This window comes from Larus michahellis, chromosome 5, assembly GCF_964199755.1.
Source record: "Larus michahellis chromosome 5, bLarMic1.1, whole genome shotgun sequence".
Lineage (NCBI taxonomy): Eukaryota > Metazoa > Chordata > Aves > Charadriiformes > Laridae > Larus > Larus michahellis.
The window spans coordinates 57,856,211-57,873,965 of NC_133900.1; the positions used below are offsets into that span (position 1 = coordinate 57,856,211).

General features: G+C 38.5%; 1 protein-coding gene across 10 annotated transcripts in view; it reads right to left on the bottom strand.

Annotated features, from left to right (window-relative positions):
* SORCS2 (sortilin related VPS10 domain containing receptor 2) overlaps positions 1-17,755 on the bottom strand; it is a 575,679-nt gene that overhangs the window by 43,250 nt on the left and 514,674 nt on the right. For all 10 annotated transcript variants that reach the window (XM_074587510.1, XM_074587509.1, XM_074587507.1 and 7 more), the window contains exons 14-17: positions 16,914-17,021; positions 2,816-2,936; positions 1,363-1,496; positions 626-754 (exon numbers count right to left, since the gene is read on the bottom strand). In XM_074587510.1, coding sequence (XP_074443611.1) covers positions 626-754; positions 1,363-1,496; positions 2,816-2,936; positions 16,914-17,021 — 492 coding nt within the window. The remainder of the gene's footprint in view (positions 1-625; positions 755-1,362; positions 1,497-2,815; positions 2,937-16,913; positions 17,022-17,755) is intronic.

Genomic DNA, 17,755 nt, shown 5'->3' on the forward strand with positions numbered 1-17,755 from the left:
CCGACAGAGATGATGTTATGATAAGCCAGAATAGATGCCAGCTGCAAGTTATTCTCAGCACAGACGTCAGACTACATTGTAGTGTATATTCTATGTGGTATTGTTTACAGTTACTAAAGCTTTCCTTTGATTCTGAGCGTCCCATATGGTCAGGAAAAGAATCGATTCTCCATAGAACTCCTTACCCCTATAGAAGTGAGAGACTGGGAAGTTCTGTGAGGTGTTACTGGCTCCTCAGAGTAATTCATTGTATTCAAACTGAATATTGGTCTAAACTCAAGCAATGAGCCAAAAAAAAAAAGCCTTTGAATGGACATTCCTGTCATAAGTGTAGCAATGGTTACAAAATAAAAAATGAAAATACTGGGAAGAAGACAGGTCCCCCTGTTCTCAAACGCATTAGTTTTTGAACTGCTATGAACATGTAAAGTAACATTCCTCTTTCATTTGTCTGTAGGAAACTTTTGCACATGCTCTAAGTTGGAGTCAGAACTTTTGTATTTCCTACTTTTTTACAGTTTGCCTTGTTTACATTATCTTAAAACCACTTTTCTGGCCCTTGGGTGGAATGTTCTTCCCTGCTCTGGAAGCCTCTGCAAGCCAGTCGAAGGCAAAATCAGCTTACCCGGTGCTGCTGCTGTAGGCCTGCCCCAGCACGCAGTCTTCAGGAGGTGCTTCTGGGTTAAACCAAAAGTCAGCAAAGCATTTGCTAGACTCCGACTTCAGAGGTGCAGAGCGCTCAAACCCATAATCACTGAAAAACATCAACACCAAGGGTGTTAACTATCCCCACTTTGTTCAGCAGTCTAATTTGGGGTGGATGAGACTACATTTTTAAGAGTAAAAAGATTTTTTATTATTATTCTACCAGCTGAACATAAAGTTGATGAAGCCAGTTCTGTTCCAAGTCCAATTACATCAGGAGATGCGTACACCTGGGTGAAAAGCTGGTTGTAATTACTTTGTCAGTTCTTCAAAATGAGTACTCTCTTGCTAGCTTAGATTTTTAAAAGGTTTCTTTTGCTACTCAGACCAACACATTTCTTCTGGGTTTTTTTTGCTTCATTTGCAAATAGAAGGGTTTGCTTGCCTTATAAATTAACCCAATGGTCATTTTTCAAGTCTTGACCAATAGAGAAAAATATCAGGATTTGTTCAGTCAGGTGGAACAAACACTTAAAACATGGCAATGTTTTTAAACAATAGCAAATGCAAAAGCAACCTTTTACTCAAATTACAGGTTGCCTATTTGTTTATACACAGCTATGTGGAGAGAGGAGCAAAAGGAGGAAAATAAACCCAACTCAAACTCCAAGTAACTACTTACAAGCAATAAATCAAAAGGTTCACGGACAGACTCACCATAAGAAATCAGAGTTCACACATTCACAAACTTTGGATGTGAGAGCTGATGTGAAACTTCTCCCTTTAATGCACCATGACGAAATCTTCCTCTTCCGAAAGCTCCTCTGCTGGCCCATGATGCAACGATCACCCTGAACATCAAAGCACCGGACTTATTGCACACCGTAACCTACACCACACAGACGTGACCTTATGTTGTCAATGGGGTGGTCTTATTGCCAAGACTATAAACTTGTATCACCTCTTTCACATTCAAATGTATAGGTGTGCAAAGGTCTCAGCCACTGCCATCAACTAACGGGCCATCACAGAGTTGTAACATACACTGTATTTCAGGGCACAAATCCAAAGATGTACATGAAAATTTCAAGTGCAATTTAACCCATGTTCCATGTGCGCAGAATCTAGGCACAACCCTACAATTGTCCATTTAAAAATTCAGTGTGGATGCAGACAGCTGAAGTTCTATCTATACCACTTTGTCTCATGTCGGCAGCCAACAAGAAGCACGAATCATGCAGATACAGGTAGAATTAAGACTATATGAACACACTCAACTGGTAACTGGGCAGCTGCAAGTACTCTGTCAAAGTCATTTTAGTAGTTCCTAATTCCTGAAAGACATTTCAATGCCAATATCCCAAAATACTGTTACTCTTTAGGCTCAGATGTGCATAACATTCTTAGTAAATACACAGCATTCCCAAACAAGAAGTATAAAATTAGGCAATTAGGCATGAGAACTAGCAAATGAGAGCTGAAAAGCTGGAATAACACTGAGTTGTATGCAAAAAAAACCCAAACTAACCCTGCGGAGAGTGACAGAACAAATGTACTGGAAGAAGCACAAACATAATAATCAGAATTATTATTAATAAATATGACATATTCCATTTAATGTGGTCTCTTTAATCAATACACTATATAGAGAATGTAGCTTCCCAAAATTGGATTTGGCCAGAAAACCAGGATTAGCACAGCCTTAATGCATTACTGCAGAAATGGTATTACCCAAAACAACTGGACCTCGTTACATGATCAGTCCACTGAGATCCTAAATTACTTCTGGAATGGGCTTTACTTATAGCAATTTATATATTGTGGTCAGGAAGTTGGCAGAACGTACGACTCCATGTTGAAATTTCTTCAATCAATATTACACACTTTAGTTTATGGTATATGCTTCATAATCCAGCAGGACCACCTATTATTATGGCAGACCACCAGACGTACTTACGCCTTTCCCAGGACACAGATTGCACAACCAAAGAGACCAAAATATCCTCCTCCATTTTAAACTATTGTAAAATCAGCAAATACCAACACAAGGACAACAAAGCGGGGGAAGTAGCATCCAAATTCTATTTGAAAACATTTTCCTAGCATGTAGTTCTACGTGACTCTAAAAGCTGCGGAAAAGTTGTGTCAGTTAACATAAGACCATGAATACCTGTAGATTTGTGAGCTCCCAAGATTCATAGTCATCATCAGAGCACTCCCTGGGGAAGGATGGTCTGAAGTCCACCTTCACCAGTTCCCAGTCTGAACGGTAGCTAATATGTCCAAAGACTCTGAACAAAAAGACCAAAAATAAAATCTTACTGGAAAGAAATACATACATCTGAGATTCAAATTTTCCTTCTATCTTTTCCTTTCCATGGTCATTGTGACGGTGTGCTCCCCCAAGCCACGTTGTCCCGTAACCCTGCTCAAGCAATAACCACCAGTGGCGGTCATGATGGATGCATCTGGTCAGAGTGGATTCAGGGGAGACAGATAACAACACAATCACCAAGGGCTAATTTATGGCAATGCCCTCACCTAACCCCAGTGCTGGGCAACATGCGACTCAGGGCTAATTTGGAAGAAACTATCATCTACAGTCAGTATGCAAATACGACTATGAATCAATCATCTTACCCCATGAATAGTGAACAGCCCAAGAGCTCTTTGAGCTCCCCTGCACAGCAGCAGGCTGCACGCCAGGATCTCCCCTTGAGTAGGGGTGCCTCCCAAGGTTACTCCTCAGGGTTGAGAGATTTCTTGCCACAACAGATTCACGGTAAGTGACTAATAGCATGCTAAACTTTGAGATCTTAGCTAAGTGATATTGATGACCCCTATATAATCCTTCAGATGCAAATGGTTGACCAAGTCTGGGACTAGGATAGGATCCAACTGCATCCTCTCTGAGAAGGAGTTTAGAAAGCAAGGGGGTCCTTTCTGAACCTCATGACTCAATGGGAGGGTCTCCACGAGAGTTTTGTTTGACCCTGTTCTCTATGCAGTAAATAACCAAGTGCACCTTGCCATCTAATCTTGTTAAAACACTGTCGCACTTACTACCAAACTTTGCTAAATCGCTGTTTTATATCAAGAAAAATATTGCTTCTCTTATGAGTGAAGTGCATCACTCCATCCGCAACAGTCACAGTGCCCTACTAAAAGGTCCCTGATAATTTTTCTTCCACTTTTATTCTTCTTCATATGCAACGTGTCTAGTTAGAAAACACTTGCAAATTGTCTATGGAACTCTATAATGAAAAAATATAGCTCATAGATTAGAGATTTTTTTTCCCCAACAAACTATCCAGAAATTTAATTAGAACTATACTATCTTTTCTAACTTGGAATCCAACCTTTTTGTCTATTATCTTGTTATATGAAACATTTTTCGATAGGGAGCTCAGATCATGGAACAGAACCCAGGGTCACTGGGTTCAATTTCCAGCTCTGTCACTCATTCCTTATGATTATGGTGCAACTCCTTCCGTTGTTTGTGTGGGGTTTTTTCTTAACTTCAACAGATTTCAGGTGGCAATTTGGTATTGTTCAAACTCACAGCAGTATCATGAAATTGTATTAATTTCTAAGGTGTACACTGAATCTACACATTGTCCTGAAGAACTCTCAAGTCTCCTCTTCATTTCAGATAGTCCAATGTATAACAAAAAACAGGCACAAACTGGAAATTTCTTTTTGGGGGGGGGGGGGGGGGGGGGGGGAAGAAAGCTCATTGCTTTAGAAACCAAGCTGCACATTCGAAGCAGCCAACATTTTCAAAGTCAGAATATTTATTTCCAAAACAAAACAGGTAAGTATGACATCCAGCAACAAATTAGAAAGGATAAAGACTCTATTTGGGTAAAAGTCAAATGTATTTGTGGTTTGTATCAGGCTTATGTGGCTTACTTGCCAAAGAATTTAAGGTTGATTCTGAAGCCAACAATTTCTGTGCAGTTCATACTGCACAGCGTTCATATTCCAAGCTTTAGTAGCATTCTTCAAACTAATTCATTCCTTTTGTTTTGCCCTCAGTTTTGTCCAAATCCAGACACAGCAGGAATGGTACAGTTTTGCTAAAAGCATTCTGCTGTGTGCAGTCATTTCTCTTGTCCTGAATACCAGGTTCAAAGTGGAACTGGGGTAGACCAGAAGTGAGAAAATGGTGGATTCTCTGAAGCACAGAGGGAACAACATCACACTAAGCCTCCTCCCTGGTGGATGGATGTAGGGCTCTGAAGTCTACCAAAGAGGCCAAAAAATAGTTGCAGATTACTGATGTGCAGTGATTTCCCTCTTTCTTTTCTGGTGTATTTGCTTCTCAGCCATAGCACAGAGATGTAGGTATCTGTAGATTACTGCCCATAATGCCCACATTATAACAACCAAACAATCCATGCTCACCCACTTCACCATCAGAAGTGCACTTAATTAAACAGAGACACGTGCATTTAGTTTGTATGTCTTACTCTTCTCTTAGTAATGCTCTGAGATTAAAGCATTTACATCATCTGACTTTCTTTCCTTTTCAATCTACCCATGTCTCAGAAGTAGAAACAATACACGAAAACTAAAAAATGTGGCTTGGTCTACTGGCTGTATATGCACATAGGTGGTCCTGCTTCTCTCAGCAGGAAGACTGTCTTGCATCGAGACCTACAGGTTTGGTTCCTTTTTCTGGTTCAGCTGGATCGTGAGAGCTGCTGTCACCATATAATCTTATTCACTTGTAGTTACCTACGCAATAAAGTGACTACTTAGGTGGTCTCATGCTTTTTCCACAATGCCTGCTTCAATATGACCAGCTTTGCTGACAGGCATGAAGTGTCTTTTCCATGCTAAATACCTGTGCCTTTTTTTTTTTAATCTTTTTTTCTCAATACAATGTACTAACATAAGGCAGACTTCACCGTGTGCTTGTGCAGCTACCTACCTCAGTGAATGCTTCTTTAGACACCACAAAACTTTACACATTGGTTACATTTCTTTTATTAACTCATTTATCAACAAATATGTTCAAGTGCAAGTAGCCAAGTCCTGTCAAAGCTTCACTCCTGCCTCAGGAAAAGTATTTTCTACGGAACAAATGAAATTTTCTTCGTTCACGTTAGCTATCTCAGGCAGATTAGTCAGGAAAGGAGAAGAACAGAAAGGAGAAGAACAGAAAGGAGAAGAGATGGCTGAGTTCAACGCAGAACGGAATAATGAAATTCCCATGAAAGTATATAACAAAATCTCTGAACTATTAATAATTGTCTTTGAGACCTCACAGCGGATGAGGGTGATTTCAGATGACTACAGAAAGGGAAACATTTCACCTATACATATATATACACAGACACATACACATATATGTATCTGCCTGTGTATGTATATATAACCATATATAAAAACCAACAAAACAGAGCCCAGGGAGTTACAGAATTAATTTTGATTTCCACAAAGATACCAAACAAATTATTAAACTACCCACTTGTAAGCACCTTGGAGATAATTAAAATGATAACAAACAGCCACCACGGATTTGCCAAAACGAAGTCATGTCAAACTAATGTAATTTCCTTCTTTTACAGGGTAACTGGCTTAGTGGATAAAGGAAATAATTTGACCTTTGATAAAACTGTTACACAGTGCTAGCTGACATTGTCTCAATAATAAAAAAAATATAATAAAACAATAATGAAGATAAAATCATAATGAGGAAAGGGAGTACATATCCAATTAGAAGAATCCATTTTCAAAAAGTAGTTATCAAACAGGGAAATATTTTGAGATATGTATTGCAAAGATATGATGGGTCCACAGTCAGTGTCTTCATTAACGCCTGTATGGTCAAATAACAAACACAAAATTTTGCAGATAACATAGGAGGAAGGGGGTGGGCACTCAGTGATGGAAGCAATGGTCAGAAATCAACATCATGAAATACTACAAAACCAATGGCAAAAAGTACTCCTAGGAGAAAAAAAAATAAATACCCACATAACAAAGGTGCAAAACCAAAACAGAGAGTAACTTGCAAATATTGAAGAAAGGGCTTGAGGAATTTCTGTGGAATTAAAACAAGAATGCAGTGTTGCTGCAAGAAGAAAGACTAATTCTAGGTTGTATTCAGAACCGAAAAACAGAAAACATGGAGGTAATTATTTTGATAAACTTGGCACTAGTCTAGTGGAGCTTCTGGAAGAATACGCTGTCTAATTTTGGATGTTATATACATATTTACACACCCACTAAAAATTAATTTGAACAGGGGCAAGGATGACTCATAAGCTACTTAGAAAATGTAACCAGTGAAGAAAGATTGAAAGAATGGGTCTTTTCTCTGGAAAAGATAAAGCTGAGAAGTACAACAAAATGTCTTGAGAGTCTTGTTACAGATTTGAAGAGTTGCCTTCAGAGAGACTTGGAGTAAGGGCAAAAAAACCCGAAGGACAAGGATCAATAAACTTAAAAGTTACAGCTGCACAATTCTCCAATTCCTTCTCCTCAGCACTGCTGAGGCCACACTTGAGAGTACTATATCCAGTTCTGGAGTCCTCGGTACGAGAGAGACACAGACAGACAAGGGAGTCCAACAAAGGGCCATGACGATGATGAAGGGGCAGGAGCACCTCTCCTGTGAGGAAAGGCTGAGAGACCTGGGAAAGTTCAGCCTGGAGAAGAGAAGGCTCAGAGGGATCTTATCAATGTCTATAAGTTCTTGAAGGGAGGGTGAAAAGAAGGCAGGGCCAGGCTCTTTTCAGTGCTGCTCACTGTCAAGACCAGAGGCAATGGGCGCAGACTGAAACATGGGAGGTTCCCTCTGAACATCAGGAAAGACTTTTTTACTGTGAGGGTGGTCGAGCACTGCCACAGGTTGCTCAGGGAGATTGTAGACTCCCCATCCTTGGTGATACTGAAAAGCCATCTGCACACAGTCCTGGGTGTAGGTAGTCCTGCTTGAGCAGGGGGCTTGGACCAGATGACCTCCAGAGAGGTCCCTTCCAGCTTCAAACATTCTGTGATTCTGTAATGGTAATGGTACGAGCTATTGAAGTTGTCTATTCTCCCTCACTGGAGTAAGAAATTAGTGAAACATCAGAATTAGAGCTAGAGGTGATAAACTTTTGAGATATTGCCCACTCCCACATCCTACAATTTTATAAAAATTGTATAAATTATTCTAGAAATCATGTAAATTCCAGAAGAATATGGAAGCTACGTGTAAACTATGTTTATACAGCAAAGGCAATGCTTCAACGAGCAAACTATAAGCCTGTGGATTTTTAGCAAAAGACAGAAATAACCTTTCTGCCTGTTGGTTCAGCCTTTTACAAAAAAATTATCATTTCCATTACGGCTGCTGTGATTCTCCAGACTGAAACCCAGGTTCTGACAGAGCACAGTAACTGCACCACTGATTCCACCATTCTCTGGCTTAAGTAAAATTCCTGAGATTCCTGCAAGTGTCTCAGCACAGCCACAAACACCATGAAAAATGCAGCCATACAGCTTTGGAATTCCTGGGGCAAATATCCTAGGGTATCCAGCCCCTTACGTGCACCCAGCTTAGCAAACTATTTGAAACCACAGCCTCATGATTATTAATGCTGTTGCGGCAATGTTGCCCTATTGAGGACAGGGTTTTGTAGACATATCAGGAGAGCCCATTTAAATGCATTGCCAAATATCACTAGAATTAAAAAGAAGTATTTTTCCAAAGTAAGGAAGAAAGGCATGTTTTAAGTAGGATTCAATGGATTAGATAAAAGCATGAGCTAAAATAAAGCTATACATACCAGCAATCACAATCTAATTGCTCAGGTGCAAAATATATATGCCCAATAAAATCATATGAATGGAAAAAACTGGAATAGTGCAGCAAGTGTAACTGATGATTAGCAGTTAAATATCAAGATGACAGTAATTCATAGAAACCTTCTTCTTGATTAATTATATTTCATTAGAAAGCCATCCAATAAATTCTGTTGAAACTATGAAAGATGATGCTGTGACAAATAATTTTTAAAAGAAATTCCAATTACCTTGGAAATTGATTTACTTTTATTTGCAAGATTTTGGGATCCATAATTTTAACTTCAGTGTTTCAGTTGCCATAACAACTTTGTACATTTGTTCCTAGTTCATTTATGAGCACATCATTTTTTAATTTGATTGCATCATTTGATAGCTAAGACAGTTTAATGCCGTTTTTAAGCTAACTCATTTAAACTATTTGCTGGAGGATTGCTGGTTATTTCTGTTCCTGATAAAGCTCATAATCAGGGGGAGATATTTTAACAGAAATTATATGCAATGATAATCTCTTCCAGTAAATTCACATTTCTGTTCAATAGAAAAAAGGATCTATTCAATAGATGTTCTTAGTTCAGACAAAAAGTAATAGCCACATTGCCTGCTGCCTGTGTCACTTGCAAACCACCCGACTGAAGCTATGATGGTGCTAAAGCTGGAGACTCCCGCAGATTTATCAGGTAAACATTCAGCTTCTATGGCTTTATTGAGGAGAAATGACACTGATTTTGACAACACGCTGCTCATCTCAGATGTCACAGACATCTTTTCATAACCACTACACTTGTCTTCCTCTTTAGCTTTTCTGCCGTGTTCCTCAAGATTTTATTCACATGGTTTCACAGCATCAAAACGCTGTTTCTCAGAGCAGATGGATTTTAGCTACAGTGTCCAATATCATGTATCTAACGCTATATAAATTAAGACATGCTTTGAGCAACTTTTTGTAATATTATGGTGGTTTACCTTTGAGCTGTTAGCCATACTGTCTACAGACAAAGAAAATGCTTTGAGCAGCCTGATGTCTGATATACCCACCAGATATTCAGAGCAACATAGCTGAACCTGCAATGGTTTTGCTTTACTGCTCAATATCCGAGAACACTCAAAGACCTCAGAGTGGTGGAAGTGATCCTGCTATACTACTCCACCAAGGTCATGAAGACAGCACATGTGGAATTTATTCAGATGTTTAACGTAGCAACTTAAATTGTCCAAGTTTTGCAGTCGTACTGAAGACTGGTGATGACAGCTGCGTGATGCACAGCTACTTTTGTTTGAAATCAGATGCCTCTTTCATTCTAGACATGCCGCTTTAATCTCCCAAGTGCTGCGTTGGCTTTTGCTCTCCTCTACATGACTTTGTCATCAACCGTAATGCTCAAAGCAGCATGCTGCCAAGGTAGCAGAATTTGTCTGCACAGTCCTGTACTGCCCTGCTGACACACTCTGCTAGCTGGACATGCCAGCTGGGGGTGGAACAGGAGATCTAGTGTTTTGGAGGCACCTTCAAATGTATAAAACTATCCAAAAAAAGCATAGGATTTGAATCAGGGTCAATTGAGGACCCCACATACAGGTGATGTGGGCAATCTCAATGGCTCTATCTTGGAAAACATGTCTAAATTCTTCTGGGCAGCACCTAAGCAAAGATGTCCAACCACGTGCAAAAAGGCAGGACCTGAAATTCTTTATGGATCTAAACCTCAATATCCAACAGTGAGTATGAGACCAAGCTGGGAAAGGAAACCAGGCTCTCGGAGGTGCAAGTTAATTATTTTAACAACTCTCAGTCTCTCTCTTGGAAAGTATTCGTTTAAATGGAAGCAGTCACAGAGCTGTGGTATTTAGATCTTGTTACCCATGTAAGGCTTCCTTTCCTGTTGTAGATCGTATTAGCAGGAAACACAATTGTCAGTGAACTTACTGTATTGTTAAAATCTTTTTTTTAACTGTCACACCTCCTTGATTATTTTTATAACACAATTGCATTTTCAGATTAAATACTTAATTCACCTTACAGTTCACTAGATACCAGAGGATAATTACATTAAAACAGCAGCAACTTTCTCAGTTGTCTTTTACATAAAAGGAGTAGTGTGTTGGAAGTTTCTTGTCAATTTATGGTGAGCTCAAAGAGCCAAGTCCTTTGCTTCACTTAGACCTTTACTACAAATGAATACAATACAACTGAAAAAGCAAATAAATGTGACAATCTTCTTTTTGTTTTGCCTGTTGTAGTTCGTATTATTACAGTGCCTCTGAATATGCAGCAAGACACATGACCTCCCCTTGCCAAAATCTGTAAAGAAATTACCAAGTTGAGGGAGTAAAGTGATGAGGTTGTGGCATGGAAAGATGCCTCCTTCATCTCTAGTGTAACCATTGCCAACAGGTAGTATTCTTCTTAACTCACAGAAACAATTAACATTGTTAATGAAAGATTTTCCAAGGGGATAAGTGTTGGAAGAGTGGGTTAGCCGTGACTGTGGGCTATTTAATAGGTGGGCTATTTAAAGCCCACCATTTTCAAAAAGAAAATGTTGTCTTTGCTTCCTTTACATCAATGTAAAATCAACAGAAACTAGATAAGTCAAAGGGTTCGTACTAGTAAAATGGATGAAAGTAATGTAAGATTCAAGCTGCAGTCTGTTACACATCAAGATTATAATTCTGCGTATTTTTCTAATTCCGCAGAAGAACGTAACAGAGGTCACATTTTCAGTGGCCCTCCTAAACCGCAACTACAGAAATGATGAATGCTTCCATGTGCAAAAGTAGACACCTGCCTACATAAAGCAACTGCACAAAAACAGTGCTTGTGTACACAACAGATCATGTGCAAATATGCCGAGACACTTATGATTTAAGTGCCTTAAACTACAAACACATGCATATACTTTATGCACTGAAGAGTAGTTTTTCTTTTTTGGTTTGTCTGCCAAAGTGAAAAATGAGGGGCGGAAACAATTAAGTTGAAATTGAACCAAAGTATGTTTTTTCATTGTTTCCTGCCCCCAAAAAACAATAATTGCCAATCATTCTTTTATGCCAATACATCTTGGTTTTAAGTCTTTTGGGGGAAAAGAACGGAAACGAATGCTTCAGTTCTGAGAAGTGCTGGGGAGGAGTAGGATGAGCATGTTCCCATTTTATCCAGAAGCTCAGTGGCTCCATTTAGGTTTGTGAACTACCTCCAACATTTTTTTCCATCTATTTGGTAAATCCCTGTCCAAGAACAACCTTTTAACATGTAAGCTGTTTGGAAAAAATTGCAGATTTAATGCCTAGCCTGATGCTTTATGTAGAAGTAAATACAAGGCATACTGTGAATCAAATGGATTAATTTAAGGAGAAACATATGACATTATAAAGGATAGCTTTGCATCATTCAGCTCTCTGCTGTCATCTTATTTAAAGATCAAATTAATTTTGAATACTTACAAAATTTTATAATTCATTCCTTAGCTAATAATTTTTTTTCTACTCACATATTTAAAAAGCAGATCCCTTTTGTCACAGGTAGGAAATTCTTTATGCAGACTTCACCTGGCAGAGCCGGAGTAAATAGCCTATGGTCACCTAAATGGTGACTCCTTTATTGTGAGAACAAAATATAGCAAAATGGAGTTCAAGGCTGCAAAGGCTGGATGCAAAAATCAGTAAAATATTTGAACAATTTTATTATTGGTGAAAGCTTCCAATGTCTACCTCATCATTGCCATTAGAACCAGACACTGAAATGGAACTGTCTCCCTGAATGAGAAGTTAGAGCACCACAGCTGCAGGCGGTCTGTCAGTGACAGGGGCTCAAAATGACGCAAAGACTCTATCTGAATAAAAAAAGTCACTTGTCACCCTCTTACTCTCCTTCTCTCCTCCTCTAAATAGTGACAAGGCGATTAAAGAGTCTTACAGGACACGTATTCCTAAACTTTCAGTTCCTTTTAATCAAATATATTACCAGATCTGCCCTCAAAATGTACTAAATATGAGCTTTAGCAAGACACTGAAAACATCATGTTCCCTTGCTTCTGAATATGTTATGGAAACTTTATGGAAAGAAAAAACAAAGCTTTAAACACTGGACTTCTTTTGAGGAGAGGGGGAGAGAGGGGCAGTCCCGTGATCTTGGTTGCAAGACCACAGGTTGGCCGTGACACTACAATGCTTTGACTTGCTCTGCTAACATCTGTGCCCACAGAGATGCGAGCAAAAGCATTAGACTTGCCACTAAACAGGCATTTGTACATCTGGATTAGCTGATATCTAGATTAGATTGAAGTAGAGTAACCAGTTTGCTTTTTCAATGCTCTTTTATCAAAGGTCATCATTCTCTTCTTCTCTTTCTATACTTTATCTATTGACGGACAGATATGCTCCTCATTATGCAGAGAGTAGAACAGCCATTTCAGGACTGAGCACTGCTTCTCAAACAAGAGATTAAGTAGCTGCAAATAAAACCTAGAATTTGCCTTGGGAAATCAGCTACTCTCTTACATAATGAGGCTTTATCTACCATTTATCAACCTTTTTTTAAGGGTTGCAGTATGAGAAAGTTAGTAGTGAAGAATTCCCAACACAGAGAAGTACCTCCACCTAGTAAGACACTCAAAGACAACAGGAAAGGCAGTGTGCTGCCATGTGTGGCACAACAATAAGCCTCACAAACTACACATAATGTTGACTGTTACTGATGTTAAAGCTGAGGTTGACATTACTAGCAGAATCGACAGTTGCAAAATTCCAGACGGTTCTTCCTAATATCTAACACCTGTTAATATCCTATCCACCTTGTTTTGATTAAGTCTAAACTAGACTATTTTTGCTTCTGTTATCACCTAGGAACCCAACAGGACTGCAACAACAGACTTTCAAGAGAGCAAGATGCACGTGCAGGAGTTCTGCAGTTCAGAGATGTCATGAAGTTCCCAGCAGCACTGGAAGTAACTGTTACTCTAAAGACCTTATAAAAAAAAATCCCTTATTAAAAAAAAAAAAAAAAAGGAAGACTTGGATTCTATCTGACAAAGAAATGCAGTCCTTTTATGTAACCTCTTATTGGCCTTTTAAAAAGGGGCCACGGGCTGTGGTACCATGATTATCATGTCTACTGGGTTTACACTGCAATCTAAATAACCTGGTTTGGGAAACACTCCCAGAAACTGAACTGTGATTTAGAAGTCATTTTAACAGGTTTGAAACTTTCATTATATGAACTACTTCCTTTGAAGAGGAACATCAATATTTCAGACACAAAAATGCTTCCTTTTCCCACTGAGTTAGGCCATTACTCAATCCAGCGTTATTAAGTAATTTTTTCCAAATATATTTTTAAAACTGGGTTGCAGTAACGTTCATTCTTAAAGAATTTAGCACAAAATAAAGCCTACTAGACCATGCACTATTTTGATGAATACATATCAATTACTTAAGGAAATTTCTTAGCAAACCTTACTTACTCATTTCACAATAAATGGTGAATTTGAGCTCTTAATTTAGAAATTGATTTTTCACACAGAATGAGTTTCCTAAACTTTATGAATACTTTATTGCTTATCTCTCCTAAAACTCTTAACTAGGTCTATTTAGAAATCGATTTGTACACAGTATGAGTTTTCTAAAATTTTTGAACACTTTACTGCTTAAAACTCCTAAAAACCTTAACGAGATCTATTGCACAGCACAATGGAATAAAATATATTTTCCTTGGCACTTGAGCGCACGTATTTTGAATACTGCAGGGGATTTGGATGAATGATTTAGATTAATGTCGACTGGCAGATGACAACTCAGTTTATGAAAACTTTTGACAAGTCAACATTTGTTTTTTCTCTGTTTTGGAGAAAACACAAAACTTTCTGAAATGAAGACTTGAGACAACCAGGTTCACATTCCCCTTTTTCTTCAGTAAAGCTTTCCAGACCTCTTCATTTTGGATAAGTTATGACAGAACAGGAATTCAAATGGAAGTCCCTTACAAGTCAGGTCAACGTCCCAGTCACCGTGCTGGAAAAAGAATTCTCTCATACACACGCTGTTATCAGGTCTCTTAATGTCTTCCCCAGATATTCTTCCTGTGGATTTTTTTTTTTTTTAATAAAAATTAAAAGCCTTGAAGGAAATCCCTAAGCTGACTTTAGTAGAACCAGGATTTTACCCTACAGTAACAGCTGCTTTCCGTACAAGTAAAACATTGACTTTTTTGTGAGTTTATTCTAGAAACTTTAAATAAAACCATCTCTGTCCCACCATTTTGCTGCAAACTCTTTCAGTTATTGCCTCCCCACTTCAGAATTATGTTATCTCTGCTAATTTATGCATATTTTGACATTGGACTCTTTATTCAAAGTCCTTATTCAAACAAACTTCCTACCAAAGGGAGAAAATGAAATTCCTGTATGAGTAAAAAATGTCAGACTAAGTCCTTAATAATGGATTTGGACTCTTCAGGGTGAAAGACTCCATTAATTTATTCCCATTACCATGCACGAGTTCATCTTACCATGTTCTACCCAGAAGGAAAAATACTTTTTATCTAATAAAATGGAAAAGACGGTATAGTTGATTTTTTTTTTTCCCAAGGAGGTGGGTATCAGTGGATGACATTTCTCAAAAGCAGAAAATCACTGCAGATTAAGTCATGCCCAGCAACCCAGTTCAAGTGTGCAGTTTTAAGAGAAAATGACCTAAGCCAGACAGAACGACAAAAGGTCTTGAGGTAAAGTCAGACAGAGAACCACTGGGCAGGCAATGTCACCTTGAAGGTAAAACCCAATCAAAAGCATTAGGAGAGACAAGGAAGCTGATAAAACAGCAACAAGGAAAAACACACTGTAAGTTTATTCATCCTACTATCTCTAGATTCTGATAAGTGTTTTCAGGGCCAGTCTGTGACAGTAAGTGTTTGATGTCCTCCATGTTCAGCAGAACTAGCTGCAAGGTAAGATCCTACAAGCCTGGCACTGAAATGCTGGAGTGAGACTCTTGTTAAGCCCTTAGAAACATAAAAGCGATATGATGCTTTTTTGTCAATGCGGGCTCATGTACCAAATCTAGCTACAGTTATATATATTTCAGATGGATGATTTCAAAAAGGTATTGTTTTACATGAGCTCTTTAGCCTATTCAGCCAGATATTTAAGTACATCTTCACAAAATCACTGCTTTAAATGATACTTAATAATAAAAAAAAACACACACAGAGCATATAGTCATCATACATCATTTTATCTGCCAGTAAGTAGAGTTTAAAATAAGCTTTTGATCCCTCTGCTTCCACTGAAATCAATGGAAATCCTTCATTCAGAGGCATAAGTATCTCCGTGTGGCATATATTATAGCATAAAAAACTCTTATGCTTGAGAAAAGGGGAAGATGGTGGAGTAATACTGTTCTGCTCCGGTCATATATGTATAACAGGATAAATGGGACAGTGGAGAAAGAAGGAAAGAACTAACAGGCTAAATTCACCCCTGCACAGTACAGCATTATGAACTTGGCACAATGCTTTGAAGTACATTGAGTAGGATTTTTGTTTTGCTGAGGATCCTTTACACAACTCCATACTGGGCTAATATTTTTTTTTTTCCTGGGGAAAATGCTACTGGTACCTGTCAAAGCCCGCTCTATTTGTAATTTCTAGGAAAAAAAAGCTTGTAATGAACACACTGAGCTCCAATATAAAGGATCACACAAGCTGTTCTGATAGGAGCATGTGTTAACAACCTGCACATCTCTGAGCGCATTCCCCTTCCCTCCTGCAGTCAGCATGTGACTTTCTCTCTAATTGGACAGGTGTTTTCTAGTCTCAGACACTTCCAAAGCATTAGCATTTATCCTAGAGACGCAGCAAAACCTGCAGCTCAGATCCAGATGTTGCTGGCCTCTTTGAAAAAGATAAACAGGCGACTAAGCTGCAGCATTTGGCTATTTTTAACTCTATTCACATCATCTGCCTCAGTCACTGCACAGAATTAAAATGTGTATTTGCTAGCACAGTGTTTGGTTACACAAAGTCCTGCAATGCTCGTTACTAGGACAACATAGTTATTTACGCTGCAAAGACAATTTTCATAAAAAAAAAAAAAAGAGATAGATGTTTAGTATTTTTGGAGTCTGCCTAAGAATCTGTAGAAAACAGAAAAAATGCAGGAAATAGTTAATTTTTTACCTACATTTCTCAGATTTGTATTTGCAGTCCTATTATTCTACTGTTCCTGGTGGTAACTGTGAAATTGCACATGAACATAACATTTCATCTTTACAATCTGAAATACTGCACTCAGATAACATCAAAGACAGGCTGCACACTAGGGCTGTTTGGACATCAGTGTAAGAATCTGTGTGAATGCAAGAAGCAAAAGCCACTGACCCGAGGACTCTCTCAAACATCCACAATTAAAAATATGCTCAAGTGCATAAGCAGAGAGCCCCCTGAAAAAAAAAAAATGAAACCAGAAACTTACGTCATGACCAGTGTCTCATCTCCAGGTTCACTAAGTAACCCATCTACAAAGACTGAAGTGCTGGTAAAATTATGTGTACTCCAAGTCTGGCCTTCATCTATGCTGAACCTGTAAAAAGAGCAGAAATGGTTTTCATTTACAGCTATTATTATACAAAACAGAATTCATTCATTCAAAAAAAAAAAAAAAAAACAAAAAAACAACAAACCCCAACCCTTTACTACTAAAGTCCAGCATTTACGATCACCAAAATACAGCATGCCTGGACAGTGTATCATATGAATGTGAACTTTTTCTCAGCAACACATCCAGGGGCTCACATCTTTATTAGAAGGTGTATATAAATGTACCACAACAATGGAAATTCTCAGACACATAAAGACCAAGGTCTGTCAACAAACTATCTTGCTACCATGTAGGTCCAAGAGCAAGTTAATTTACCCTTCATTCTTTCTAGTAGTCTCTGAGCTAGAGACCTGTTAAGCAGAGGTCAGTGAAACAGGAGAGGCAAAACAACTCAATTGCTAAAACACGTGGGAGGTGCGGAAACTGCAGGCACCAAGATGATGGTCCTTCACAGCTGCTACCATCCACTTCAAAACTTGCAAAAGATGCCGATGAATCAGCAAAACGTATTTCAAATACTCTGTGCACACAAAATTCACGATTCAAAGTCTCTTTTCTTCTGTACATTTTCTCCAGGTCTTTTGGATAGTAGGTTAATGATGGCTTTCATTCTAGCTAACCAAGTACATAGCCTAGTTCCTATTAGTGTATACAGTATTAGGCAAAAATGAACCTAGTCACAAGTGATACAGATCTCTTGCATTTTTTATGACCAA